Source organism: Aspergillus sydowii, assembly GCF_001890705.1.
Source record: "Aspergillus sydowii CBS 593.65 unplaced genomic scaffold ASPSYscaffold_1, whole genome shotgun sequence".
NCBI classification, from domain to species: domain Eukaryota; kingdom Fungi; phylum Ascomycota; class Eurotiomycetes; order Eurotiales; family Aspergillaceae; genus Aspergillus; species Aspergillus sydowii.
In genome coordinates, this window is record NW_024467859.1 from 3,710,331 (window position 1) to 3,736,181 (window position 25,851).

Here is a 25,851-nt window from a genome sequence, read left to right on the forward strand (position 1 = left end):
GATGGCGTTACGACGAAAGAACGACGATTATGACTAGATTTGACAGAATTCTAAACCAAGCTTTTCTATATTTTAAATCCTGATCCAGACTCCCAGTCATGTGAAGAAGGTATTGGCCCACTTTTGTCGCAAAGAAACATGGCACAAGAAACAAGAATCCAACGCCGGGGAATGCTTAAAAAATTTGAAACAGGACGGAAAAGAAGCCAGAACTCCATGATTATCGCATAAGGTCCGTTAGGCCCCTCTTCCATCTTGCGCATTTGAGTTTAAGTACCTTGACGCTCTCTAGGAAAAGGACGTCACTGTCAAACTGTCCAGTGCTTTCAATGTTGAAGATAAAATGGTCCCTGACCCGGCCCAACTTGACCTTCCCCTGGAACTCCTCGTGTCTCAAACATTCCCTGCTGACTGTGTCGTTGAAGGCGTCACGGACAACTGCCTTCAGCTCGCCACTGTGACCTTTGTATTCGGTATTCTGCCGCTCATCCTCGGAGGTGATAGGCTCGAGGCCGATAACTCCCTTGGGAAAACATTTTGCGAATTTCTTCGCATCCCCTCCGATGATCGGACGGAGAATCTTGATATCAGGCATTAGACGATAGGTCGCCGTCGCTACCGGCGAGAACTTGGCGTGGTCTGCCCCGATTCCCTTGATGCAGTGCATTTCCAAATCTATTTTCTGACCCGGACGAAGCTTAGCGATGAGAATATCGGGGTTGACAGGTTGGATAACACCATCGCCGACAAAGATATCAAGTTGGCGACCGACCGGGTTGTAGGAGATATCCTTGGCGTAGACATGTGCGTTCTTGTACAGCTTGCGAGGGTCTTGCTCCTCACGCGACGCATTCGGGTTCTTGGTACATTCCACATTAAGTTGTAGTACAACTGTGTTGAAGTCTGAGGGATCGCTAGCGGCCACCGAGTCGTCGTCCTCGCTGGTCTTGATGAACCAGTGCATCCAGTTGAGGCCCTCGACGTCGCCTTTGAGCGGTATAAGACCTAAGCGTTGAGCAAGCACCTCATCTTGGATGACGGAAGTGTTGTTTCGAACAAAGACATATTCAATCGCGAGCGTGGGGACTTCGGCCACGACAATGCGACGGAATGCGTTTGCGATAGCGGCATCGAGACCGATCAAGGAAAAAGATGACTCGAGCGGCTTGTTTTGGTGGAATTCGACCCGGAAGCCCTGCAGGCCGGATTAGTGTGGATTTAGATAAAAAGAACATAAGAAAATACATCTCTAAATCTATCAACGTTCCATTCGTGAGACTCGCCTGGCCAGTGACCTGGGAAGTCTGTCGAGGGGATGTTGGTGACGGTCTCGGCGTTGATGTCGACGATCTGAAAAGGTAGTTAGAATAGGTGTCAGACGTTGAGGGTATCAAGACCTACCCGCCGGCGTTCAAGTTCCTCGTGCGATGGCACAAGGGGCGCCATGATTGGGTTTGTATAGAATAATGGCTGCTTTCTTCTATAGTCGGGACGAAGAAATCAAAAAGTTCTTGAGAGCGACCGGCAATATTTTTGCGGGCTTGAGGCGGAGAGGAGAGATCACTATAATGAGTGGCACTACTTACTTTTTGTTGCAGGAAAGGCGGATGACATGCAGGAATTCTGTGGGTGGTGGTCCTAGTCTGGGTGCGGAATAGCAGACGTGAAAAGCCAACCAGAGGCGGCCTGATGACCAGCTCCTCCGCCACGTGACGGGCCAAATTGCATCCCAGCGCAACTTCCCGAGCATCACCCCGACAGTGAACCTTTCCGACGAAGCTACCCCACCAATTGCGTCCGGACTGAGGACAGTCAGCCTCTCCTCTCAGCGATTCCTTTACGATTTACGAATGGCTGCTCCGTTCGCTCGCCTGGCGGGCAATGCCCCCAAAAAGCTTTGCCTACGGCCCTCCGGTATTGCTCGAAGCACCCTTGCTCCCAGATCACGGTCGATAGCGACGTCAGTGCCTCGCCGGGCAGCAGAGCCCACCAGCTACCAGGCCACGAGATTGATCCCTACCGACCCGAGCTTTTCACACTTCGCTAACAAGGACTCTGAGGTTCCCGAGATCCCCTCTGGCCTGGAGTCCGAAGATGAAGGGGTCGGCCGCAAAATTCGCCATTACACTGTCAACTTTGGACCCCAGCATCCTGCAGCTCACGGTGTGCTTCGATTGATTTTGGAGATCAACGGCGAGGAAATTGTCCGCGCCGACCCGCACGTTGGATTGCTTCACCGTGGTACTGAGAAGTTGATTGAATACAAGTCATATATGCAGGCATTGCCTTACTTCGACCGTCTCGATTATGTTTCGATGATGACAAACGAGCAATGTTTCTCCCTGGCTGTCGAAAAATTGCTGAACATCGAGATTCCAGACCGTGCCAAGTACATCCGAACATTGTTCGGTGAGATCACGCGAATTCTGAACCACCTCATGTCTGTCCTTTCACACGCTATGGATGTTGGTGCTTTGACGCCATTCTTGTGGGGTTTCGAAGAGCGTGAGAAGCTTATGGTATTAATCTAACAATAGACGCGTTATGTGGCTACTGCTTGCTAATACATCGTTTTCTTAACCAGGAATTTTACGAGCGAGTATCTGGAGCCCGTCTTCACGCCGCCTATGTCCGCCCCGGCGGTGTCTCCCAAGACCTTCCCCTTGGTCTGCTCGATGATATCTACCAGTGGGCCACTCAGTTCGGTGACCGCATCGACGAAACTGAGGAGTTGCTTACCGACAACCGTATCTGGAAGGCCAGAACCCAGGGAGTTGGTGTCGTGAGCGCTGCTGATGCCCTTAACATGAGCTTCACTGGTGTCATGCTCCGTGGATCCGGTGTCCCATGGGATATTCGCAAGTCCCAGCCTTACGATGCTTACGACAAGGTCGAATTCGATGTACCTGTTGGTGTGAACGGCGACTGCTACGATCGTTACCTCTGCCGTATGGAGGAGTTCCGCCAGTCTCTTCGTATCATTCACCAGTGCTTGAACCAGATGCCCGCCGGCCCCGTTCGTGTAGAGGATTACAAGATCAGCCCACCTCCCCGTGCTGCTATGAAGGAGAACATGGAGGCTCTCATTCACCACTTCCTCCTCTTCACTAAGGGTTACGCTGTTCCCCCTGGTGAGACCTACTCTGCCATCGAGGCGCCTAAGGGTGAGATGGCTGTGTTTTTGGTCAGTGATGGTAGTGAGCGACCCTACCGTTGCAAGATCCGCGCTCCCGGTTTCGCCCACTTGGGTGGTTTCGACCAGGTCTCTCGCGGCCATCTTCTTGCCGATGCTGTCGCTATTATTGGTGAGCCTACTAAGTAACTCTATATCTGGAACTACTTTTACTGATAATCTTTTAGGTACCATGGATCTCGTGTTCGGTGAAGTTGACCGGTAAAATCATACATGGATGGGAATTTCTGCTTTCCAATCTTCTGTACAAAACGCAAATTCCCGATAAACAATGAAATAAAAGGTCTAGAATTCAAAAGAAGTCACTCCACCACAGACCAGTGGATGTTGATCCATATTTCAGTTCACGCTGTCTCGGCGAGGAGCTGGAAATATGATAGAAAGTGTGGGAGAGATCCATGTACCGGATGTACCTGTTCATTTTATATGGCGTTGATTACCGTTTTCTTTTCCTTTGTTCCTATCGCGATCTACACCTCTACCTCTACTTCTATTTTTCTCTTGTGTATAGTGAACACTGAATTTCGGATCAAAATATCCTCTAGTACGTAGTTGTAAATGCTAACTGCATGCTGGGTCGAAAATATTCACCTCATCTACACCGAAAGGAAAGCGGTAAAGTATATATAGCTAGGCCACTTTAAGCGCTTCACCACAACCCATCTATGCAAAAACCAAAGAGGGAAATAAGACAAAAGGGTAAACCCTTAAACAAGCGCCGGAATCCATGCAAGCACGCTGGTCCCATTCCACCACAAGACGGAAAAGGCCTCCTCCGTCTCCCCAGCTCAAGTCCTTTACACATTATCATCATCATATAGAAAATTGATATCCCGCGGCCGGCGCCGGTTGTACGAAACGAATTCACTATCGCCAGGTGGTCTCTCGTTGCGCGAATTCGCGGTTAACATGCTCTGAATACTCATGCAAACGCTCTCGACCGTTTGCACGGGGGACCAACCGGCTGAACTGAGGAGATCAAGGCAGATGATACCATTACTGTAGATGTGCGGGTGGATGGGGATTGGGCGCTTTGTGTCTGGCGGTTGCGTCTGTTGGTCGGCGCCTGATGCTGATGGGCTTGTCTGCGTCTGCGTTTGCGATTGCGACTGTTGCTGAGGTTGCGATTGGGCTTCAGTTATGAACTGGACTTCTGGGGGTTCTGGTGGGTAAGAAAAGAGCGAATTAGTATGATGCGCCGACTTCCAGAGATAATGAAGGGCGGCGCGGAGGGGATGGGTAGGTACCGATTGGATATTTGGATCCGAATGTGAATTTCAGTCTGTATATTTCATTGCGGTAGAGTGGATTGTCGTCGAGGACTTTGATGTCCATTTGCCAGTCCTCCAGGTTTTCGGCTTTGAAGATTGAGATTCCTGGGGGTAGGTGTTCTTGCATCTGGAGCAGTCATGTTAGGCTTGCTATTGGTGCTGATTTGGGGCGAAGTTGCAAACGAAAGACAGGAAGTTGAGCTGAGCTTTTGTAGAGGGTGGATCGCGAACGGTTGTACGGGAGATTTAAGGTAAAACGAGGGGTGGGCTGTATGGAAGGTACCTTTATGAGCTCCTTGAAGACATTAGCAAAAGAGCCCGAGCAGCTGCGGGGAGGGGTGTAGGTACCTTGCTCAGTCGCTTGCTAGCGAACATATTGGCGATACGCCTCGTAAAAGGCGATCAAACTGTCGAGCTTCGTATACTGGGGTTTTGGGAGAGAGGCGCTGGGGTCTCCGGCGCAAGAGGAGTTGAGGTTGTGTGGAAATGTATGACGTTTTGAACGAGTGTGGGGTGATCGGCAGCAAGGACGTAAGGGATACTGCAGCGATGGGAGATGGCCACGCCTTTAAGTTGAGGGACGAATGCCAAAAAAGTATAAACAAGAGCGGGAGAAAGGTATTAAAAGAAAAGAGGAAGGAAGGACGGGAGATGAGGCTGTGATGAGGTTGTGCTTGTACCTTCCTACGCTGGCCTTGGCTGCTTGATCAGGTCACCTGGGAACTCCGCCTGATTGGCTTACGGTCAGGCAGCTTAACACGTGATGGCTACTTGTGAGGGCAAGGCAATTATTACTATATTCTTCGTTGACGGCTAGGTGTTCTTGTTCTTTTTTGTCGTTTGGAATCGGCAGCAGGATTAGAAAACGAAGTGTTGATACAATCATGATGACTGCAGCTTAAAACGGACGCCACAAATCGTACTCAGATCTCAAAACCACGTAAGAATCCGTCGTCATTCAATAAGTAGAGGGGAATCACTTGAACAGAAGTCACAGAATACGTATCTGATGATTTAGGTCTCCAGAATAAATGAAACAAACTGAAAAAGAAAAAAAGAAAGGAAAAAGAAATGATACCCAATCAATGCCACCCAATGTACGTATGCTCCAGTCCCACTATGAATGAGCCCTCTCACGAGCCTCGCGCTCGACCTTCTCTCGCTCTTCGTTCTCCTTCATCTCCCGGACTTTGGCGAGAACGACTTCGCGGAAAATAGCGCCCCGTGCAATATTGCCTAGGCTGCGCTTCTTAGTGCCACCCGATTCGTCGTCGCCGCCTGAAGATTCGCATTTGGTTTCTTTTTCTGCTGGGATAGCTGGGAAAGGTGGTCCACCTGAAGAAGACTGTACGTCGACGGGGCTGGGGATATCTTCATCTTCCTCTTGCATCTTGAGCGCTTCAATGCGGTTTGCGAGTTTGATAATCTCGATACCCCTCTTGAGGCGAGAACGGGCAATATAAGCACGGATCTCGGGAAGCAAGTCGCGGTCGCTGGCAGATTCTCCCTTCAGCCATGGGTGCTTCAGGGCTTCTTCGGACGTGGGTCGTTCTGATGGGTTCACCTGGAGCAGGCTGAGGATAAAATCCTTGGCATCCTTCGAGACATCCTTCCAGTAGCGCTCGTGGAAGATTACTCGACCAGAGCGGCATTCTTCAATAAGATCGGTCATGTTCTCGGACCGGAAGGGAGAGTAACCACAAAGGAGGGTGTAGGTGATGACACCGAGAGACCAGACGTCGACGGCCTTGCCGTGGCCTTGCTTGAGCATAACCTCGGGCGCGGCATAACCGAAAGACCCAGCCATGCTAGTCAGAACTTCAGCTGGGTTATCCAGCATCTTTGCAATTCCAAAATCCGCAAGCACTAGTTGTGAGTTCAGGTCGGGGGTAAGGTAGAGGAGGTTCTCTGGTTTCAGGTCTGTGAATGGCAAATGTTAGTTAAACCACCATGGGCAACTGGATTGGCTTAAACAAACCTCGGTGGACGATGTTCCGCTGATGCAGGTAGTTGACAGCGTCGAGAACTTGGCGGATGGTTTGCGACGCATCCTTTTCTGTGAACTTGCCGTACTCGCAGATCCTATCGAACAATTCGCCGCCAGTAGCTAATTGAGTGACAATGTAGAATTTGTCCTAGACATTGGTTAATGTGGATGCTCTCAAAATAGTAGATTGCTGATAACCGGGACTGCTCACCTTGGACTCGAACCAATCAACGAAATGAACAATGTGAGGATGGTTCAGCTTTTGCAGCAGGTCCAGTTCATCATAGACCATGCGTTCGTTGCCCCGAACATTGCGCTTCAAGATAATTTTGACTGCAACTTTGCCCGCCGAGCAGTCTGCCTCGCGGACAATACCATATGTTCCTGCACCCAGAGTCCTCCCGAACCGATACAAGGACCTGCAGGGACGGAACGGTTATTATTCAGGACGCCGATTAGAATTGGGAAGAGCGTACTTCTTCTCGTAACTTTCGGGCTGCCCCGAGAGCTTATTGAACATATTTGTGACTATTATACAAAGACAGTCGGTTAGTGACCCCGCTGCAAATAGAAACCACTGAATAGACGTGAAAATGAATTCGAGGAGTGATAGTAAGCCAGTGAGGAGGCGAGAGTCTGCGACAGTGTTGTGAGATAGAAGAGAAAAGTCAGACCAAACCACTCGGGTGGCTGATGGTGGTGTCTTATGCATGTTGGGTTGTATCTCGACGAGGCTGACTGCGGCTGACTGTCTGCAAGAGCGGGGGATTGAGATGTGCAGGGGACGTGCAGAACAAGGTTGCTTAGAGAATTTGACCGCATCGCGAAAGCATTGAAAGTCGACAGACGCAAAAGTCTAACAAATAACAGACGAAAGCCGGACTTACAACTCATTGTGATCGCGTTGGCGTGTGTGGGCGATAGCGGTGATAGCGGGGTTCAGGCAGCGGGACGCGAAAACAACCCCGCACGTAGGGGAGAAGACAAAAAGTAGAGGAAAAGCTTGTAAGAGCGATATGAATTGTATAATTGACTGAGGGCGATAAGATATCGAGTCAGCAAAGGTGTCCGATCGACTGCGAGGAACGAGACTCCAAATTGAAGTGAGGATCAGGAGAAGCGGGGGAATTTCTCGTGATCGCAAGTCAATCGCAGTGGATTAAGAAGGCCTTGCGTCCACCACAGCTCTCCCCAACGATAGCGGATGGGCACTCACCGATTCTGCCTTCCAGCGGCGCACAGCTGAATTCTTGCCAGAAGCTGATCGCAAGGCAGGCGGCAGAAGAGAATTAATGAACGCGGCACTGCAGCTGGTGCCTGAGAGCTGAAGTAGAGCCGAGAGCAAGTCTGGCCCGCAGTCCAGAATTAGCAGAACTAGCCCCAGCACAGCCACCGATGAGAGCGTTTCCAGTGGAGCGGCGCGCGTTTCACGCCCAATTTTAGCCCGGCCCAGAAGCTTTTTCATTTCAGCCCTGGGCGCTGCGAAGGTCCATTTTGGGTATCGAGAGCGTACTGAGTCGCCAGTTGAGGCAGACACGGGCGGGCACAATCTCTGCTGTATTCAGCCCTGTCGGTATTGCGTTACTCTATCCACATTCCACCATGATACTGAAATAGCCCTCCAGAGGGCCACCTGGCCTGATCGCGCATCTCAAGCAGTTGAGTGAGGAGATCCACCCATCCGTCGCGCATAAACAGACTTAAATACCCTCCGGAAGCCACTGACGGAGCTTTGTTCTCATTCAGCAATAAAAGGATCAAAGTCCGAGTTGACCCAGCCCGCAGGGACTTGGCTGTTGAATAGTTCCCACATAAGCCAGTCAGCCGACGGACCGTTTTCAATATTTGAACCCGTGGGTTCATTCTGCAACATTGTATCATTCCCCCATTGATCAGTGACAGACCTGTTCGCAGAGGTATCTGGAACGGTTGCATGATCATTTGTTGCAGCCAAGCCGGACGGACCCCCGACGTTGAAACTGTACTCTGAGGCTAGCTGGTTTTTGGCTTGCTCCTGGAATAATGGGTCGCAAAGTCGTTGTAGGGACCGGAGAAGATTCAAGAGTCTCTCGAGGTGTGGGTATTGTTTGAACCCGGAGAGTTTGTCAATGATGCGTTGCATGCATACATAGCCGTCATGGTTCAATGTCCCGATGATGTTGCAAAAGACAACGAAGAAAGGACTAAGGGGATAGATGAACAAAGTCCTGCAATAAGTCTTCGTTAGCGGTGCGTACCGTAAAGAAGCGGAAACGGTTATTGCCAGCGAACCATGTTAGGAAGGACGGATATGGATCGTCGAACTCTGACCCTGACGCCTCTTCTGGCCGTTCGAGGAGAAGAAGAAACGCTTTGAGCGAGTTCTCAGCATATAAGAGTGTTATTTTATGCACCAATGGGCTGAATGAACTCTTCAGACGCGTTCGTAGGATTTCGACGAATATCGCGTTGAAACAGAAGTCGACAGCATGCCAATCGTACCAGATCTTTGCGGGAGGGCGATGACGATGTAGGTTCTGCCCATATTAATATTTGCCATGTAGAACAAGCATCAACATGTTACATCACTAACCGTTTGTAGTATTGGAAGCATGTCGGACATCCTCGATTCGAGGTCTCGGCATGTTTCCAATATCGCGCTTTTCGATTCACGATTGCCACAATTGGATATATCGTGGAGCTCTCCCTGGATCTGAGCAAGATCAAGTACGACGCGGATCATGGTGTCATATAAAGACGATGAATCTAGCGGAATCAGATCGGAGGGTGAAACTTGGAGGTCAGGCAGTGACGGAGGTCGACCGAAAAGGGCGCTCAAGGTTCTATCGAGGTAATAGCACCAGTAAACTGCCATGCAAATATCTTGCTCTTCACTCGTTGATGTTGGTGTCCTGCGAATTTTGTGATAATTCAGAGAAGTGATTTGCCGAGCAGCGTATGAAATTAGAACCCAACACTGGTTGAGTCTTCCAACAAATTGCATGAGTAGGGCCTGCACGGATTACAAGTTAAATAAGCCATGGGCGACTGTTCTTGCGGGAAAACTCACGCTTGAGATCAGACACTGTATAGTTGTCAGATTTGGCCGGTTGAGAATATTGAAATTTCCGATACTCCTAAGCGCGGCAGCTGTATAGGCAGACGTAGACTGAGATAACTGATTCTTTATGGCCACATTGTCAGAGATTCGGGAGACATGGTTCAAGTGGATAATTCCCTTGACATAAATGCAAATGCAATACTGATGGAACAGTTGCTCATGTGGTTCAAGATCTCCTTGTAGTAAAGCAGTGGCCATTTTTTCACATGCGGTGTCGGATATATGATGTGGCCATTGAGAGCGCAGTAACTCTGATGGTCCTGGACTTTATCAGTAGTGGCATCGAAGAGCGCCTCATAGGGAAGAGATACCGCGAAGAAGCATGAACAGCAACTCTCGAGGGGGCACCTCGGGAATAGGTATAGTAGGGGCTTCAGGTGACCCGTCCTCCATAAACGTGCCCGACTGCGGACGCTCCTTCTCAGCAATCTCATTCACCAGCTGGAGGGCAGACCTCAGAATGATCTGTCGTTCACGGCTGATATACCTGGAATCATCGAGTTCAAGCTGTATAATGTCTTTTGCTTGAATTGCATGATAGTTGGAGTCGTCGGCGTCTGTTGTCGAGTTGGGAGTGGTAGCTGGAGATAGGCCTCTTAGGACTTGATCAACTCCACCGGGACGCATCTGCCTTGGACGTGACGATCGATTGAACTCGAGCACGGTAAATTCTGGAGCAGAGTCACTGTATCATTGATCAACAGCTGCACAACAGCGATTGCAGTGCAGTAACGGCGAACCTTGGTAGAGATCTTTTTTTCGATGACCTCCCGGGCCGCAACCGCTGGCACTGGGCACCGGCGTCGGCGCAATTGGCGCAAGGAGAGCGCCTATCGCATTTAATCTAGGATGATTGTATCAGATTAGAGGTAGAGAATCGAGTTGGAGCCGGTAGGCGCTGAACCTTTCTAGAATGGCACAAATCACACTGCATCAGTTAGTTGCGTTGCGGCCGAGAGGGGTCACCTCGGAGACCTACGGCGGGGGGGATTTCCCCTGAGAGCGCAACATTCTCAGACATTATCAATCAAATAACTCTTCGATTGCACCCCCTTGGTACATAGACCATTACGTACTCAGCAGTAGTGGTGGATGAGGTAGGATACAGCGAGTAAAAGGGAGGAAAAAAACAGCCGAGCGGAATCTGTCCGTCTGCAGTTCCGCTGACTGATCACAGCAAGAAGTGACAAAAATCGATATACACACATACATTTCGATTAATTGGTGTTTACTGGCCAACGTGGAGAATTATTTACAATGACTAATTTTATGGATTCTCCGTCAAGGGGTTATCTAATTTCTAGCTATATATCTGGGATATGCCGTCTTACCAAGGCAAATCCTGTCCACTGTAAGCATCCCAACCAGGAACGAGAACACTTTTGTACTGGCCGTTGTTCTCATGAGTGATAGAATCTACAACGTTCAAAACCGCTTCTGCTCCCTGGGTGACAGTGAGATCAGCATCCTCGCCGCCCATGTCGGTTTTGATCCACTGAGTGAGAGTTAGCACAAAAAAGTGGCTAGTCCCATAAAGTAGGTAACGAACTTACCCCTGGGCTCGATGGCACAAATATAAAGCCATCATCTTTGTACGACAGTGCGTACTGCACAGTCAACGCATTCAGCGCCGCTTTGCTGATTTTGTATGCCGGGCAAGGCGCGTAGGTCGAGCTTGAGGCCAACGTCATTGATGCGAAGCCGCTGGAACTGGAATCGAAGAGCAAGTTAGCATGGCTGGATGTTTTAGATGTAAAGGACAATATTAAGTCATACTTACATATTGACTACTTTCTTCACCTTGCTATCCTGCATGAGGGGTATGTATTCCCGGATAACGCTATGGGCCCCTGTCACGTTGACAGAGAGTTGGTATTCGAGATTATCCCTGTTGAAATAATTAGAATCTTCTGTATTAATACCAGTAGTGAGAGGCTGACATGAGTGCTAGCTTTCCCTGGGTGGTGCCAAAGACACCGGCACAATTGATGAGGATATCCAGGCTACATCCCTTCAGTGCTCGATGAACTTCCTCTGCTGACTGTGCGATCTTTAGGCTATCTGTGACATCCAAATCAATGAAGACCGCAGAGCCATGGGACTGGGATATCACTTCGTTTAGATCTTGAGAGAGGTTCCGAGACGCCGCAATAACAAGCCCGCCTTCTTTGCTTGCACGCGCTGAGCACTGCCTCACCAGCTCAAGGCCAAGGCCGCGAGAACAACCCGTAATGAGTATATTAGACATGTTAGTAAGTACTGCTGAATGTCGTGTACGAGTTGGTCGGTGCCGTGTCTTATAAATGTCACTAACAGCGACCCACAACCCAGACGGAACAAATAGATTTCTGAGAGCCCATCAATTTTGCTATTTTCTAATTAGGGAAAAATAGTCGCTTGGGGATTTATTAAGGAGTTGTGGTCCAGCAAAAGATTTGTGGTGCCATTTAACACCTGAGTCCACCGAGTATCCGCTTGATGCACTTACGGGATACCCATGGATCTACTATAGCATTGAGGTTATTTTTTTTACGCAAATATTTTCAATTTCAATCGTATATAACTTTATTACAAAACAAGGGGATATTGGCAGAAGCCTACTGGACAGGATAGCGTCCAGTATACCTTCTTTTGATTCCAAAATAGTCAATCCTGCGGGCTGCTACTCCCTAGCCCTAATTCTATGCGAGAAACGCCAATGACTCCACTGGAAAGAAGAATTAAGCACACAAATGCTACAATATTCAGGTCTTTAGCCGCAGATTCCTCATTTCATAAAAATTACACCGATTATCATTGTCGGCACTGCTCGGCGTTCCGAGCGCACTAGGGCTCCGCTCGGGTTTCCGAACCAAACAGGAATGGATGGCCAATGCCGGCCAGAGGGCACAGTCGGACGCCAAGTATCCCAAGTATCCCAAGCTTCCAGATATACTTGATATTCTTGATCTGAGGACTATATTTAGTGCCGAGAACGTAGATGTGCTGCTACCTAGACAGCGGATGGAAGGAATACCATACCGCGAATCGAGAATAAGAGTAAGTAGATAGACATTATGAACGACTTCAGTCATTATTAGGCCTTAAATACCCACTGTACGAGGCAAAAACACAACTGATGGTACTCCAAACACCTAAAAGCTCCATAGCTAGCCAATACCAGGAAACCCAAACCAGCACCTTCATAACTGAAAGTATCCATCAAAACTAACTGGCCAATACTCCGTGCCCGCCAATCATTTACATAAAGGCCTTGAATATTACCACAACCCCAAGTCAACCAAGGTAAAGCTCATCAAGCACCATCCCACAAAACTCCTTATAATAGTCCGCTCCCTTCCACCCTCGTTTCCGACTCTTCAACCCAACAGTCTCCCACCCATCAGATCGTAGGCGGACAATACGCTCCTGGATACTTTCACGTCCGGATGACGCCGCTGGCCCGGATGCAGGTGCAGAAGCAGAAGATCTTCTAGAGGAAAATGACTGCCATTTGGTCCCAGGAGAACGAGCAGACTCATTCTTAACAGGACTGAAAGACCAGAATGACACCGAGCGCTGAATGCTCCGCCTTGAGAGGATTCGGGCGTGCTGGATGGATGTGGCTTCTTGGATAAGGGTGTGGAGGGTTGTGATTGTGGATGTGACCTGGTTGTGCAGGAAGGCGAGGCTGCTTTGATAGGCTGTTATCGAAGAGGATGAGGGAGGATCGATCCCAGCGTGTGAGACTCCAGGTCTGAAAAAGGTCTGCGGCGCGTTGGTGCTGCGTGCATGCTTTTGACTGCTCTGGATAGAGACCCTAGACTTCTTTTCGGTCTCAGCGCCTTTACTTATGACAGGAAGACGGAGTGGTCGAGGGCGCGCTCGAATTCCAGACGCGGGTTCGGCTTTATCCTGAGCTTGGGTCTTCGAAGATGCACTAGTGTCGTCACTAAGATTAAGGGATGGTAAAATGAGTGGAAGCGGGTTGGATGATTTGCGGACATGGAGAGGAGGCGGCACCAAACGGTACTCCGCTTTATCCTCGTTATCGAGTGCGGCGGCTGTTGGGGCATGGTCTTTTTCGTTGTTACCACTCAGGATATCAACCAAGTCGTCGTAGTCTGAGAGAAAAGGATCGTCCTCGGGGCAGACTAGCGTCCTGTCAATGATGTCTGTAATGCTGGAGACAATGGTTTCTGCTGGTGATGTCTCCCTTGATTCCCTGCTCGACGGGGCTGAGGAGGGAGAGGGCGAGGGTGACAGAGAAAGGGTAGTTTCATGGGTCTCCGACACCGGGAATTCAACTTGTTCAAAATCAAACTCTGTTTCAAACCAAGAATTGTCGGGAAAGCCATATCCAGAGCTGTCATCAGCGGAATCAGATTCCAGAATGAAACTAGAGTCATCAACAATGCCCACGTCAGCGGCAACAGCAGGCAGGACAGCAAGACAAGAAGTGAAGCAGTCCAAGGCGGAGAGCAGAAGCGGTATCTTATTCCTCGAGTACTCATGCGCGTACCGACCCATTGCCTCGTAGGATATCGCGCTGTAAAAGTACAGATAGGTTTTGTAAACGGGGTTTATCTGCGCATTCGGTACGATTAGCGGCCGCTCAATGCAGGTATTGAGGACAAGGGGGAATACAGGTTCTCTGGCCGCGGAAAGGATAGATGACGAACGGGCGATGCATCGTTTATATTGCCGCTGCATATACAGCAACTTTACTTCCTGGAGGATGGACTTCCAATGATCAGAGGTGGAGGGAATGGAGGATGACTCGAAGAGCGAGGTCTTTGCAGCAATTGAAGTCATGGTGGGTGCTGCATCGCGGTCGACGGTTGTTGATGGATCGAGGAGCGTGAAGAGCGAAGACAACAAGATGAAGATGAAAACACTGAGGACATTTACAGAGTTGATTGACGCGTTCAACTTCACGTCCACTGTGTCATGGCACCAACACGTCTGGGATCTCGCGTTGAGCAGATTATTTAATTATAGACAAATTTGGCACCCAGTATTCGTATAGACATGGAACTACCTAGATTGCGCCAAATAATTTAAACGGAAAATGCCGAATGAATAGAAACTAGTACCGAACAGAGATGCTATCAAAATAGCGACTCGCCAGTTCCTGCTGCTGGTTTGCCTTCTCATGGATTCGATCATCACTGAGAACACCCTCGCCGCTGACGAATGCATCTATCAAAGACAACGGAACCCACTCAAAATAGATATTCCTAACGTCTACTGAAACGTTTGAGCCTTCGGCCCGAGCAGGCTCGCTGAGGGCTTCTATAGTCTCAACACCTTTGACCCCCACGCTCTTCCATGCGTTGACTACTTCAGCCGGATCGTTGTCCTCGTGTCTCTCATCATCAATGACACCACTCTCACCGTTTACCTTTTCGAGCTCAGTAAGGACCACAATCTTAGCGCTTGGAGTGGTGTGCTTGGTGCTGAGAACCAGTGGAAGGGACCCGGTCTTGTTGCTGACGCCCTTGGATCTAGAGATCCGGTCTGCACCTAGAAGAACGATATCCACACCCTCTGCGGCCACAGCAACAGGTGCGTCGGCATAGATGCTGATATGTAGCCTCTTATCCGGCGTATCCTTGCACTTCTCTTGGAAGTGTGACGATATAGAAGAAGCGATGCTGACGCCCTCGAACAACGGACGAGACTCGAGGATGCGCAACTCAAGCCTTGAGATATCCAGCGAAGCAAAGGTTTCCACGATACTATCGCGGATTGTCGAGCTAGCAGACAAGGTAAGAATAGTAAGTTTTTCTTTCGACTGCCCACCGGAAAGGAAATTCGACCGCACATAGGATCCAAACATCTCTTTGACCAAATCTGCGCGACCCGTCCGGCTTTTCAAATGGTGGTCGATTGTCGTCAGCATCCGCTCGAGTTTCCATTCAGAGCTGGATTCAAGCTTCCAAACTTCCTCCATCTCTTCCAATATCGCAAGAAGGGCATTCAACGTTGCCGCGCCCATACTCTCCCGCCCGTTCTTGACGAGATGCCACGCAGCCATCTGCACATCCTCCCACCACTTTCCCCGTCCCGTTTCCATCCGCGGCTGCATCTGCACAATGAAGTCCCGGAATTCCTTCAACGCAATAGAAGTGAGCTCATGCGAGCCACTCTCATGGTCATTCTGCAACTTCTCCAATCCAGCACTCAACGCCCTCCCAGCCTCCCCGCCAAACTCCCCCTCAAACCACACTCGCCGCAGACTCTCCCTCAGATGTGGAACACCCGTCTTCTCGACTCCGTCGTCGTTAACCACAGCCGTAGGATCATACCATTCCCACCCCTCATGCTCCCAGTCAATCTTAATCGCATTATCCCCCACTGGCCCCTTCAGCAGGAACCCAAACGGGTGAACAGTCCATTCCCGCCCGACTGACTCATCCGCGAAGGAGAACGGCTTTCCAAACCGCCAGAGCGTCAACGTAGCCGGGCTGAGCCGGGTTTCCTCGGACAGCTCACGCCATGCCGCCGCGAGCGGGTTCGGGTCTTTCCGACTGATACTTCCAGAGATGGGCGCGAGGTGGTGTCTTGTGGAGCGGTGATTAGCGTCTCGGTCTTCCGACAGAGTACGTACGTAGTAGTCCGTACCAGTAGTCCGTGCGCAGGGTATACATACTTGTAAGTGCTAACTTTGGCGCTCCGCTTGAATAGCGCAACGCGAGGTTTCTCGGACTGCGCATGGGGCAGGTGGAAGATGAATGAGGAGACGACAGATCGCCGTTCTAGACCTTGGGCTTGGTGCCCCGCCATTCTTGGGTGTGGAGGACCCCGCAGTTGGTGTCGAGGTCTGAGCGTGGAGGCGAAGGGCTTCACTTTCTTTGCGTTTCCTGGTATAACCTGGTTGGATTGATTGCGATGGTTTCCGGCTAGCAGAAGTTGATGTTGGTGAAGTTGGTGTTGCTTTGTCTGCTCGATATATGGCACAATGACGTAACTAGATGGGCTTGGGCCGGATGCCTCCGTATACCTTAAGCACCTCACTACGGAGTATTTAACGACTACTTGGAGTAATGCATGCCCTGAGCAAACCGCTAGCGTTTTGGGATCTGCATCTTGACTCTTGTCATAATTTCGTGGTGTGCTGTCATATCAACACGTTGCGTATCTGGAGTCGACGGGGAAAAAATTGCCGCTGTATTTGGGTATCAGTGCGATTATTTTTCTATTAATACACGCCTACGACGTATTCCGAAGTAGGCTAGATGGCGAGTGGCCTGATATCTTCCAGGAGTCCAGACCTACCTCGATAACAAGACGAGCCATCAACTGCATGGGAATATAGGCCGATGTATAACCGTGAGGCCCGGGCGATCCGGAAGAAACCGTGGTTCAAACCCACCGATAATATGGAACGCTAGATTTCGGTGGGAAATAATAAAAAATATTGATTAAAAGAATAGTAAAAACCCGTAGAAAGTCCGGCCAAGAGCGCTTTAACGCGTATCAGAAAAAAACCCTCGCCAAAAAAAAAATCATCACTTCGTCACAAAGCCTAAAGAGAACCCTCCATGCTCTCATCCAATCGTGAAGTCCATAGCTCGATCGCTGTTTGATCAGAAAATCTGTCACTGTCGAATGACGTAGACAGCTCGGGCCCTCCGGGGACTTAGGCAACAGCCTTTTGTTGGGCCCGTTCCATTTTCGATCGCTTCATCGTCACCCGCAGCGGCTCAACGTAGAAGCACAAGATCTGCTGATCGAGACAGTGCGAGCAGCGCGGCTTTTGTCGGTCACATTCGACGCCCCAGGCCTGGCACGCGCGACAGGGAAAAGCGTTCTCAACGGCGTGGTGCTCGGACGTGCAGGTGCTAGATCGGATCTCGTGCTCCACATTGGCAGTTGGACCGGTCTTCGCGCTAGTGTCTGTAGCTGTAGTTGCAGTAGCACGGCACGACCAAAGCCATTTCGATACCCAGGAGATGATGTTGGGTTCGGATATCGAGGACTCGGGAGTGAGGCCGTATCTTGGGGGCTGTTTGTCCGGCGTGGTGGTCGCCATTGTGTGTGGGCGCATGGTTTCTGCGGACTGGACTGGACTGGACGCAAGGGATCAGCGATGACAGTTTTAGACTCCGAACTATGAACACTCACAGTTCAGACAGTAGCGCTGTCAGTCATTCCCTGACCGGTTTCAACAACAAAGCGGCGAGGCAGGGTGGTGGATGCGAAGCTGGAGAGTTCTCCCCACACCAAACAAGCAACAACGGGGCAGCCACTGCGTTACATAGGGAAGCGAAAGGGAGAACTCAAGGACGATCGGGGAGAGAGATGAGGGATTAAATGAGAAAAGGGAGAATCCAGGAATGCCAGCACACCGCAGCGGGCCAGACTTATTAAAAAGGGATCAGCCTGACCAGCGTATTTCCGTTGGAACTGCAGGAACGCACAGACAGGGCGACGTCAAGCAAACCTTGACTGGCGGCTGCCTCTCACGGCGTTTTGCTTGTCTTCTCCATGTCCTGCCATTGGGGCAGCCCGACAAAGCGGACCGCCAGACAGGGCTGGGCCATGTCAGACAGCGGGCGTTCCATAGGTCGGCTAAGCAGCCCAAATCGCCAAAACGGCTCAGCTCAACCCGCGTTGGAGAGTGAAATTCTCGAGGTCTGTGCGATCTCACGATACCGGTTTAGCCCGGATTGCCGGCGTCAGACCCAGCAATCATGTCGATTAGAATTGGTGTTGCGCAGCTTCAGTTGCGTCAGGATGCGGTGGAAGGTATAGCTGCTCGTATTATTCTAGTTGTTTCACGAGCGGTTACAACAACTTGATGTAATGCCAACTTCATGAGTTGGACACATTATTCTCCGTTCAGGCGTCGATTATTGACCGCATTATTAAATTGCTTGTATACAATGCCCCTATCCAATAAAATTCACGCCCTCCCCTCCCAGGCGTTCCTCAAGAATTCTTCAATCTTAACCAACTTAAGATCGGAAAATTGACTAGACCGAATCGCAGCCGGGAAGTTAAACACTTTCTCAATAATAAGAATGTCCACAAATGCCGTTGTCTCCACCAGTTCCTGCTGGCTATATCCATGACCCTCCGGCTGAGGCGGAACATTAACGTCGCCCTCCTTGACCTTTTCAACACTGTCATACACCACCTTGAATTTTCTCCCTGATTAAATTAGCATTGCAAAACCTTACAAAATATGACGAATCAGAAAAGGGAAAAAAAAAAAAAAAAAAAAAAAAAAAAACTTACCCCTAATCCTCTCCCCAGCCTCAACCAACTGATTAAATGTAACCTCATCCCCAACAACAACACTAAACTCCTCCCAGTGCTCAACCTCCAACAACCGCGCCATAAACACCGCCATGTCATATGTATAGGTCATGCAAATCACATCGTTGCCGTCGCCGGGGATAACAGCCTCGCAGCTCTGCATGTCGACTCCGAAGGTCATCGGCTTGATATTAGTGCGCACGTGCGGCATACCCCAATAGTCCATGAAGAAGCCCGGGACAACGCGCGTGAACTGCAGTGTTTTTGAACCTTTGAGCTGGTTTGCCGCGTCCAGGAAGTACTTTATGCTTGGGTCGATGGGGACGAGGCTAGATCGATCAATTAGGACTCAAGAATAGAAAAGGGAGAGAGAGAGAGAGAGAGAGATAGAGAGAAACGTACTCCTCCGTCTGAATAAACGAGTATTCACTCGGGATGAACCTCCTCGTGGAAGGCGCATCCTCGGCCGCTCTAATGAGATTTAGCTGCGACACGCTATGCTCATCTTCGAAGAGCGATAGCGCCGAAATGACAGTGTGGACTTTGTGCGCTTCAAGTATCTGAGTGAGCGATGCGACGTCCGAGTAATCAACTTCAATTTGTTTTACGCGGTTGAGGACTGCATCGCTTTCGCGTGTCTGCAGCAATAGTTAAGGGACATACAAAGCATTGAAGGGAGTAAAAGATACCTTGCGTGTCAGCACAACGACCTGGTGCTTGGCTTCTTGTGTGAGGACGTCGACGATAGTCTTGCCGACGCCGCCCGTGCCGCCGGCGACAGCAACAACTGGCATTTTTCTGGTGGTTACAGGAAGTGATACAGATTAGGTGGTTCACGGTTACACGATGACTCGCGCCGGTTTTGGGCTACTTATGGGGAGTATCAAGGACTGCACACTGAAGAGCGCGGGAGATTTTGTATTACCCCGCCATAGGTAACTAATCGAGCTCGGGCAAATCAGAGGCAACAAATAGTTCACAGCAATAAGCAAATTTAAGCGCATAAGCAGCGCACGAACTAAGCATTATTTAAAGTGGGGGTGATAAGCAAGCTGCAAAACGGGTCTGCGGTTCAAATGGAAGCTTCCAAAGGTCTATCCATAAACTACTATAGGAGAGAAATACCGGCAGTAGGTTGGACCGAGACGATATGCAAACTATCCAAATGAATAATAACTGCGCTATAACATAGCAAAAGTATGATCAGAGAATATTAAGTGGAAGGTTGAGCCTCCATGCGTTGCTTTTAGATCGTAAATATACCCGTCCTGCGTTGAACACTCCGGCCTGGGCTGTTCTGGTGTTTGTGGTCTATGAGGTAGCGAATTCTTTTAGGTAAACAACAAGCTTGTCGATTCCAGATTCAGGAATGGCATTGTAGTTTGAAACGCGGATACCTCCAACGCTTCTGTGGCCCTTCATGCCGGTGATGCCGCGCTCAGTGCCGCCCTTGAGGAAGGTCTTTTCGGCTTCGTCGACGTTTCCGTTCTACAGGTGGTTAGTGAATGGTTGACGAATATGGAAACGGGCAACCGTACCTTGATAACCCGGAAGCAGATGTTCATGCGCGAGCGCACGGCCTTGTCTGGAACAATGCGGTAGACATCAGGGTAAGCCTCCAGAGTCTCGTAGACCTTGCGTGCCTTCCGCTCAGCAACAGCCTGCTGTCCGTCGACCTTGTCGGGGAAGTCATTCAGGAGCTTCTTGATGACCTGACCGGCAACATATACGCTGAAGATGTGTTAGTTGGTCAGCTAAGGTAAGCGATGTCTTAAACTTACTCGAAGATGCTGAGAGTGTTGTAAAGACTGTTGTTCTTCTGACAAACAGAGTAATCAAGGATAGTTGGGGCAACAGGCAACCCAAGCTTCCGCAGGATAGCCGGTGAGCACGGAGGAGAAACAGGTGGGAGTAGGCTCTTGCGAATGATAACGCCAGTGATACCGGCCATACCCAGGTTCTTCTGGGCTCCGAAGTAGACGATAGAGAAGTTTTCAAAGGGGATGCGCCTTGAGAGAATGGTAGACGAAAAGTCTCCAATGACAATCGGGTCGTCCTCCGAACCCTTCGACTCAAGGACCTTGGGGAAAGCGGGATACTCGACACCGTCGACCGTCTCGTTCTCGCAGAGATACACCATCGCCGCCTTGGGGCTCAGCTTCCATGTCGACTCGTCCGCAATCTTGCCGAACTTGCCGTCGTTCGCTGTCCGCGCGTCGCTGGCGACGTTCACGTATTCGGGCCCAAGGAGGCGCACTGCCTCCTGGCTGGCCTTGAGCGACCATCTATAGCCACATTAGTACAGAGAATCTCGCCGCAATTGACGAGAATACGTACGATCCAGTAACCAAGTAATCCAACCGTAACTCCGTCTCGACCTTCTTGCGCAGCTCTGCAATGACATCCTCCTCTGAAATGTCGCCCTTCTCCTTCAGGATCTTCTGTCTCTGCCTCTCAACCCAGATCGCGGTGAGGTTGTATACCGTCGCATCGAATTGGCCGGAGCCACCACCTAGTGTAACCCATCACATTAGTATACGTAAGTGAAATCCCTGCATAAATTTCCAAAATCGGTGTTGCGCACCCTGCATGATCAAAATCTCAAACTCGTCCGGGATGTCAAGGAATTTCGCCAGATCCGCTTTCATAGTATTCAAGATACCGGACGCCAATTCGCTGCGATGGCTGTGCTCAGCCACGCCCCTATGAAGAACAAACTCATGTCAGCAGGTGAACTCGACCTCACAAACTAAGTAGGTAGGTAGCTGAGTGAGGGGCAGAGCTTACAATCCGGTCCCCTCATAGTTCTGGAGAGCCTCAGCAGCGGTCGCGAGGACGTTTGTAGGTAGGGCGGCAGGGCCAGCACCCAGGTATGTGATGTCCTCTCTCTTCATGATCGCAATTGACTCAATTGGTTGTGTCTGGGATACTCGTGTGAGAAGAAGCGGGCGGGAATGTTTTTTGGGCCCCTCCCATGTGACTCACTCCGATATCGTATCTCCACGTGATCTGTCCCGCTTTGGCCAATGGCGTGCTCGCGTCTACATAGACTGCTGTACATTTACAGCGGAATATGCAAATGGTTCCAGATGTTTATACTGGAAAGTGTATGTGAACTAGAATGCTCGCTTTGCGAAACGGCTATAGCTACTCAATGAGAATTTGGCTTAAGTGTTGCTGTGCCGACATAGTATATTTGGAATATTGTGCTCACAACCAAAATCTAAACGATTATTCAATAGTCCACTTCTTTCTCACCAGTTGAACCAACCCATCGTCCTTCTCTAATTCCCCAACACTCTTTTCAAGTACCTCCAGATACGCAAGGTACTCAAACCGGTACACCACCTCTCCCTTCACAAGGTCCTCATTAGAAGGCCCCGAAACGATTACAGCCGGCATCGGAGTCCTAGGGGCGATGGTCCCAATGGCATCCCAGAACAACACATACAGCTGGCCATAATCAGAGTCATCGGATTCAAACCCCGACTCCGCTGTAGCGCTACTTATGCCTTCATCATGCCGTATGATTTCGAATGTGCCCACGATCCCATTCCCCAGCTCGGCAGACACGGTTGCGCGTTGAAGCTGCTCCCTTGTATAATCCGCCGGTAAAACCAGTGCATTGTAATCAACGACAAATCCGCCCTGAGTAACAATACCAGGAGTCATATCGTCGGACTTAACATTCAGTCTATTCGCGCCGCAGTTCCCAAACCGATTGATGGCCCATCGCCAACCGCGCTGCCTCATCCTCGGCCCAGCGAGAAACAACATACCCTGTGGAAGATGGGACTCAGTTGATAACAATGCATGCATATGGTCTTCGAATGGAAGCCCCTTTAGCAAGGACGTGTCCCACCCGATTAAACTTGCGAAACAAAGCATCTCATCCCGCTCTTTACTTGTTGAGCGGTACAAGGCAGCACTGAAGGCTTCCATGATGGCGAAACACCGTTTGGCTTCAGGACTCGTGATACTAGTTGCCGTGCGTTTTACCATGCGTGGATCAGGCTCCGATATGACGTTGAGTCTGAGGAGGCGGAATTTCCAATGGAAATTGTCTGCATCGCGCCTGGGAGTTCCGAAAGACCTTTTAATACTGGTTAGTTCAGACCCATAGCTCTCCTTTTGCTCCGTCTCTGCCCGTTCTTGAACGTCTAGAAACCCGTCTGCAAATTTAATACACAGTTTATTTGCGAGAACGCCTTCGTTGAGGGTCCAGAGGCGTCGCATCCACGCGGATAGCCGGATTCGCATGAATGACTGCGTATAGTCACTGGAGGGAAACGACTGAATGTCAGCATCAAGAACCAAGACGCGGAATGCCCGTTCGTAGACGGCCTTCATTGACTTGATGGCCTTTGAACGCAGTTCACGATATTCTTCAGCTACGGGGATACACATGGTGTCCATCCAGAATAAAAGCGACGGTCCGTGGAACTTTTTCTTCCATAGCTCTTTGAAGGCTAATCTATTAACGAGGTCGATTGAGCGCATCCCGGAGACCAGATCGTCTAAAAGACCGTGGATGCGCTGCAGCTGGCATTGGGGCAGAGTGTTCGCGGAGGGATTCCCCAGTCCATCAGACCAGACATGTGAAAAGGCGATGTATCGCTTGCCTTCGGTGTATCGCTCCACCTCGACTTTGATATATGGTTCCTTCTTGGTCGGCGTTATGGATAGCAATGGAATATCCCCGGACTCAAGAATGGCCGTCACATCTTCAATTCGGGGACCGGAGTGCTGACAGTCACATTCTGTGGTTGTGTGGGGTGTAGGACAGTGTGCTGTACGGTATGTTTCCTCGTTAAGTTGCCGCGCCATACACAAACTCCTCGTACATTCGGAATGATCCTTCTCCTCTGCAGACGGTGGCGGCTTTAGCTCCGATGTATAGTACGCTGAAGCAGAGGTGAACGTCTCTTCGACCATGGCGACTTCGCTGGTACACCACCCAGCCTCCTGCATGCGCCTGAGCGGAAGCCAGGCGCAAGGAAACTCCAAACCTCCTGTAGAAGAGCTAAAGACGAGGTTCATCGCGCCTGTTGAAAAGCTCCAGGCTAACCGCTGGCTCAATGCCCTAATCGAGAGGTCTATCTCGGGCGACAGCGGCCACACCTTAAATCCCGGGCGAGGGTCCCCTTCACACGTCGCAAGCCGACAGAGCCGGGATACAGTCCTGAGACATGCTTCGACGCGATGGCCTACGGTCTGCGCAGCAGCTCTGTCACTCTGAAAAGTGGTACTGATAAAAGATGTGAGTTGGAGGATTTGTTCATCGAGCGAGGCGACGGTGATGGTGCCATTCGGGTAGCCCTCCTGCGGCTGAATGTAGTGATGCTTTGCACCCCTGCCAATAGGACCGAATGCTTCCCACAGGACTCCGAAGAAGAGCCAGTTCTGTAGGAAGGATTCGGCATCCTCATGTTGGAAAAAGTCTCCTGCTAGTAACCGGTCGATGTCCCAGCCTGCACGCTCTGGATACGTTAGGAAGTCCGGGTCGTCATAGGACTCCGTGCTGAGACATGGGATCTGCAGAGAAGGATAGGGAGAGTCTGGGGGTGTTTCTATATGGTCCATTATGTGTGTGATGGACGGTCGTGGGAAGATGGAAGAGACGGTGGTGGTGATGGTGAAGATAAAGCTGAGGGAAGAAAGGTGGGGGCGCACGACAAGCGCTAGGGATTTCAGCTGCCCAGCTCTTCAGCTTTCAGCTCCTCTGACGGACAATTATTTATTTGAAACCATCTGACGGGGCCAAATCAGGGTAAATGCTAACACGGATTCCGCAGCGTCTCTATCAACGGTTTTACTTGTTGCAACATCAAAATATATCAACATGCGACAGTGCTACAGATGCTGCACTTGAACACAAAATACACTAGGTTAAAGATGCATTAAACCCGCAAGCGATGCCTTCCAAGTCTAACCCCTGACCAGCGCCAACGATAACTATAGCGTATTGGGGCCTGTTGTGCAGATGGAGTATAGCTTTACTTTCCCAAACCTTGTATATATCAACATAACTGTGATGAGCAAGATGGGAGGTCTATGCATATAATTCCAGAACCACGATCAGTAATTGGAAAGGAACATCTCTTATTCAGATAGTCGTTTATGCCCCGTTAAGGTTGGACTGTTCGTCTAGGGCATGTGGTATCGCATCATTATATCGAATCCGCCTGCGAAATACAATAGCTTAGAAATCAAAGTATGAGGTCTTCTTAACCAGGCTTTCTAGGAGGGCGGCCACAGTATGCGTTACATGATGATATGTATATGGGTGGAATGTCTGTCCAAGCACATAGTATAGTTAGAGAGGGTACGGAAATCTTTAGTCATTGGGTACATGCTCTGCCCTGCAGTCCGTCTCAAACTCAGGGATGAACGGTCAACGAAGTTTACTCAGGCACTAGTACGTATAGGCCTGGTCTGTTCCTTCCTATTCTGTTCTATTTGCCATCGCGCCTTCCCTGTGTGAACATCAATGTAAAGGGAGGCACGACTGCTGCGCAGAATAGGCAGGAGCAACTATCAGCCAATAAATGTCGACATTGACGATCCAGATAGAGGCGGGAACTTCACCACGCACACCAATGTCATATTACCAAGGTCGGCAATTCATCGTTTGCACCATCAAAGAAGTCTTCACTATTGCGTGACACAGAAAAAGCTCGCTTATTGCTAGCGTGGCCATGTAGGGGTATAAATAGGCCTTCCATAGCGATGTTCAATGAGAATCCATGCACTTCTTCCCAAGTTGATTAAATAGAGAGCTTGCCACAATAATGAGACTGCATGCTTGTTAGTCGGCGTAAGAAATGAATTATAATACAAGTGATGGCTCGTAGTACATCAAAATAGGGAGCTAGGCTGCAAAATTCGATATGGTTACACCACAAAGGTTTGATTCTCGATGTGCTAGGGCAAGAATATTTTTTCTTTATAAATGCCAGTTTATTTTTCAATGGTACCTTGGTTCCCCTGTCTTATGCATGCAGATCTAATATTGTGAATCTCGGCGCACCGGAGAAGCCACTAACATGCCCGA

At 49.9% G+C, this 25,851-nt stretch overlaps 11 protein-coding genes across 11 annotated transcripts; 1 reads left to right on the forward strand and 10 right to left on the reverse strand.

The window, feature by feature from the left end:
- Nucleotides 1-220: 220 nt before the first annotated feature.
- Nucleotides 221-1,446, reverse strand: ASPSYDRAFT_141810 (DNA-directed RNA polymerase core subunit RPC40; the record flags this gene model as incomplete). The annotated part of the gene is made up of 3 exons (XM_040841190.1): nt 221-1,195; nt 1,246-1,350; nt 1,402-1,446. 3 exons carry the CDS (start codon nt 1,444-1,446, stop codon nt 221-223), a joined length of 1,125 nt encoding a protein of 374 aa, XP_040708473.1.
- Nucleotides 1,447-1,606: 160 nt separating this feature from the next.
- On the forward strand, nt 1,607-3,628 carry ASPSYDRAFT_338428 (NADH-quinone oxidoreductase subunit D). The gene is made up of 3 exons (XM_040845150.1): nt 1,607-2,519; nt 2,585-3,305; nt 3,361-3,628. The coding sequence occupies exons 1-3, from the start codon at nt 1,851-1,853 to the stop codon at nt 3,396-3,398; spliced, it is 1,428 nt and encodes a 475-aa protein (XP_040708474.1). The 5' UTR covers nt 1,607-1,850; the 3' UTR covers nt 3,399-3,628.
- A 102-nt stretch (nt 3,629-3,730) lies between these two features.
- On the reverse strand, nt 3,731-4,894 carry ASPSYDRAFT_39415 (ubiquitin-conjugating enzyme E2). Its single transcript, XM_040845891.1, has 3 exons — nt 4,813-4,894; nt 4,441-4,759; nt 3,731-4,355 (listed from the first exon to the last, which is right to left on the reverse strand). The coding sequence occupies exons 2-3, from the start codon at nt 4,589-4,591 to the stop codon at nt 3,991-3,993; spliced, it is 516 nt and encodes a 171-aa protein (XP_040708475.1). The 5' UTR covers nt 4,592-4,759; nt 4,813-4,894; the 3' UTR covers nt 3,731-3,990.
- A 687-nt stretch (nt 4,895-5,581) lies between these two features.
- ASPSYDRAFT_26657 (serine/threonine-protein kinase) lies at nt 5,582-6,971 on the reverse strand (the record flags this gene model as incomplete). Its single annotated transcript, XM_040844302.1, has 4 exons — nt 5,582-6,384; nt 6,443-6,599; nt 6,663-6,870; nt 6,928-6,971. The coding sequence occupies 4 exons, from the start codon at nt 6,969-6,971 to the stop codon at nt 5,582-5,584; spliced, it is 1,212 nt and encodes a 403-aa protein (XP_040708476.1).
- A 1,218-nt stretch (nt 6,972-8,189) lies between these two features.
- ASPSYDRAFT_75230 (Zn(II)2Cys6 transcription factor) lies at nt 8,190-10,639 on the reverse strand (the record flags this gene model as incomplete). The annotated part of the gene is made up of 8 exons (XM_040850791.1): nt 10,531-10,639; nt 10,456-10,479; nt 10,292-10,395; nt 9,863-10,236; nt 9,501-9,811; nt 9,024-9,443; nt 8,723-8,967; nt 8,190-8,658 (listed from the first exon to the last, which is right to left on the reverse strand). The coding sequence occupies exons 1-8, from the start codon at nt 10,570-10,572 to the stop codon at nt 8,190-8,192; spliced, it is 1,989 nt and encodes a 662-aa protein (XP_040708477.1). The 5' UTR covers nt 10,573-10,639.
- A 98-nt stretch (nt 10,640-10,737) lies between these two features.
- On the reverse strand, nt 10,738-11,799 carry ASPSYDRAFT_168547 (uncharacterized protein; the record flags this gene model as incomplete). The annotated part of the gene is made up of 4 exons (XM_040843389.1): nt 10,738-11,046; nt 11,105-11,261; nt 11,332-11,439; nt 11,492-11,799. 4 exons carry the CDS (start codon nt 11,797-11,799, stop codon nt 10,879-10,881), a joined length of 741 nt encoding a protein of 246 aa, XP_040708478.1. The 3' UTR covers nt 10,738-10,878.
- A 927-nt stretch (nt 11,800-12,726) lies between these two features.
- ASPSYDRAFT_341196 (uncharacterized protein) lies at nt 12,727-14,482 on the reverse strand. Its single transcript, XM_040845187.1, has 2 exons — nt 14,178-14,482; nt 12,727-14,117 (listed from the first exon to the last, which is right to left on the reverse strand). Exons 1-2 carry the CDS (start codon nt 14,343-14,345, stop codon nt 12,828-12,830), a joined length of 1,458 nt encoding a protein of 485 aa, XP_040708479.1. The 5' UTR covers nt 14,346-14,482; the 3' UTR covers nt 12,727-12,827.
- ASPSYDRAFT_39423 (translation initiation factor eIF-2B subunit family protein) lies at nt 14,433-16,701 on the reverse strand. The gene is made up of 2 exons (XM_040845892.1): nt 16,186-16,701; nt 14,433-16,096 (listed from the first exon to the last, which is right to left on the reverse strand). Exons 1-2 carry the CDS (start codon nt 16,317-16,319, stop codon nt 14,620-14,622), a joined length of 1,611 nt encoding a protein of 536 aa, XP_040708480.1. The 5' UTR covers nt 16,320-16,701; the 3' UTR covers nt 14,433-14,619.
- Nucleotides 16,702-16,719: 18 nt separating this feature from the next.
- ASPSYDRAFT_39425 (uncharacterized protein) lies at nt 16,720-17,923 on the reverse strand. Its single transcript, XM_040845893.1, has 2 exons — nt 17,661-17,923; nt 16,720-17,605 (listed from the first exon to the last, which is right to left on the reverse strand). Exon 2 carries the CDS (start codon nt 17,566-17,568, stop codon nt 17,176-17,178), a length of 393 nt encoding a protein of 130 aa, XP_040708481.1. The 5' UTR covers nt 17,569-17,605; nt 17,661-17,923; the 3' UTR covers nt 16,720-17,175.
- Nucleotides 17,924-18,292: 369 nt separating this feature from the next.
- On the reverse strand, nt 18,293-21,734 carry ASPSYDRAFT_75233 (uncharacterized protein). The gene is made up of 10 exons (XM_040850792.1): nt 21,585-21,734; nt 21,382-21,500; nt 21,135-21,309; nt 20,579-21,082; nt 20,336-20,528; nt 20,195-20,285; nt 19,487-19,584; nt 19,200-19,435; nt 18,777-19,126; nt 18,293-18,689 (listed from the first exon to the last, which is right to left on the reverse strand). The coding sequence occupies exons 1-10, from the start codon at nt 21,689-21,691 to the stop codon at nt 18,442-18,444; spliced, it is 2,121 nt and encodes a 706-aa protein (XP_040708482.1). The 5' UTR covers nt 21,692-21,734; the 3' UTR covers nt 18,293-18,441.
- A 294-nt stretch (nt 21,735-22,028) lies between these two features.
- On the reverse strand, nt 22,029-24,380 carry ASPSYDRAFT_26664 (uncharacterized protein; the record flags this gene model as incomplete). The annotated part of the gene is made up of 1 exon (XM_040844303.1): nt 22,029-24,380. The coding sequence occupies one exon, from the start codon at nt 24,378-24,380 to the stop codon at nt 22,029-22,031; it is 2,352 nt and encodes a 783-aa protein (XP_040708483.1).
- Between the last annotated feature and the right edge of the window lie 1,471 nt (nt 24,381-25,851).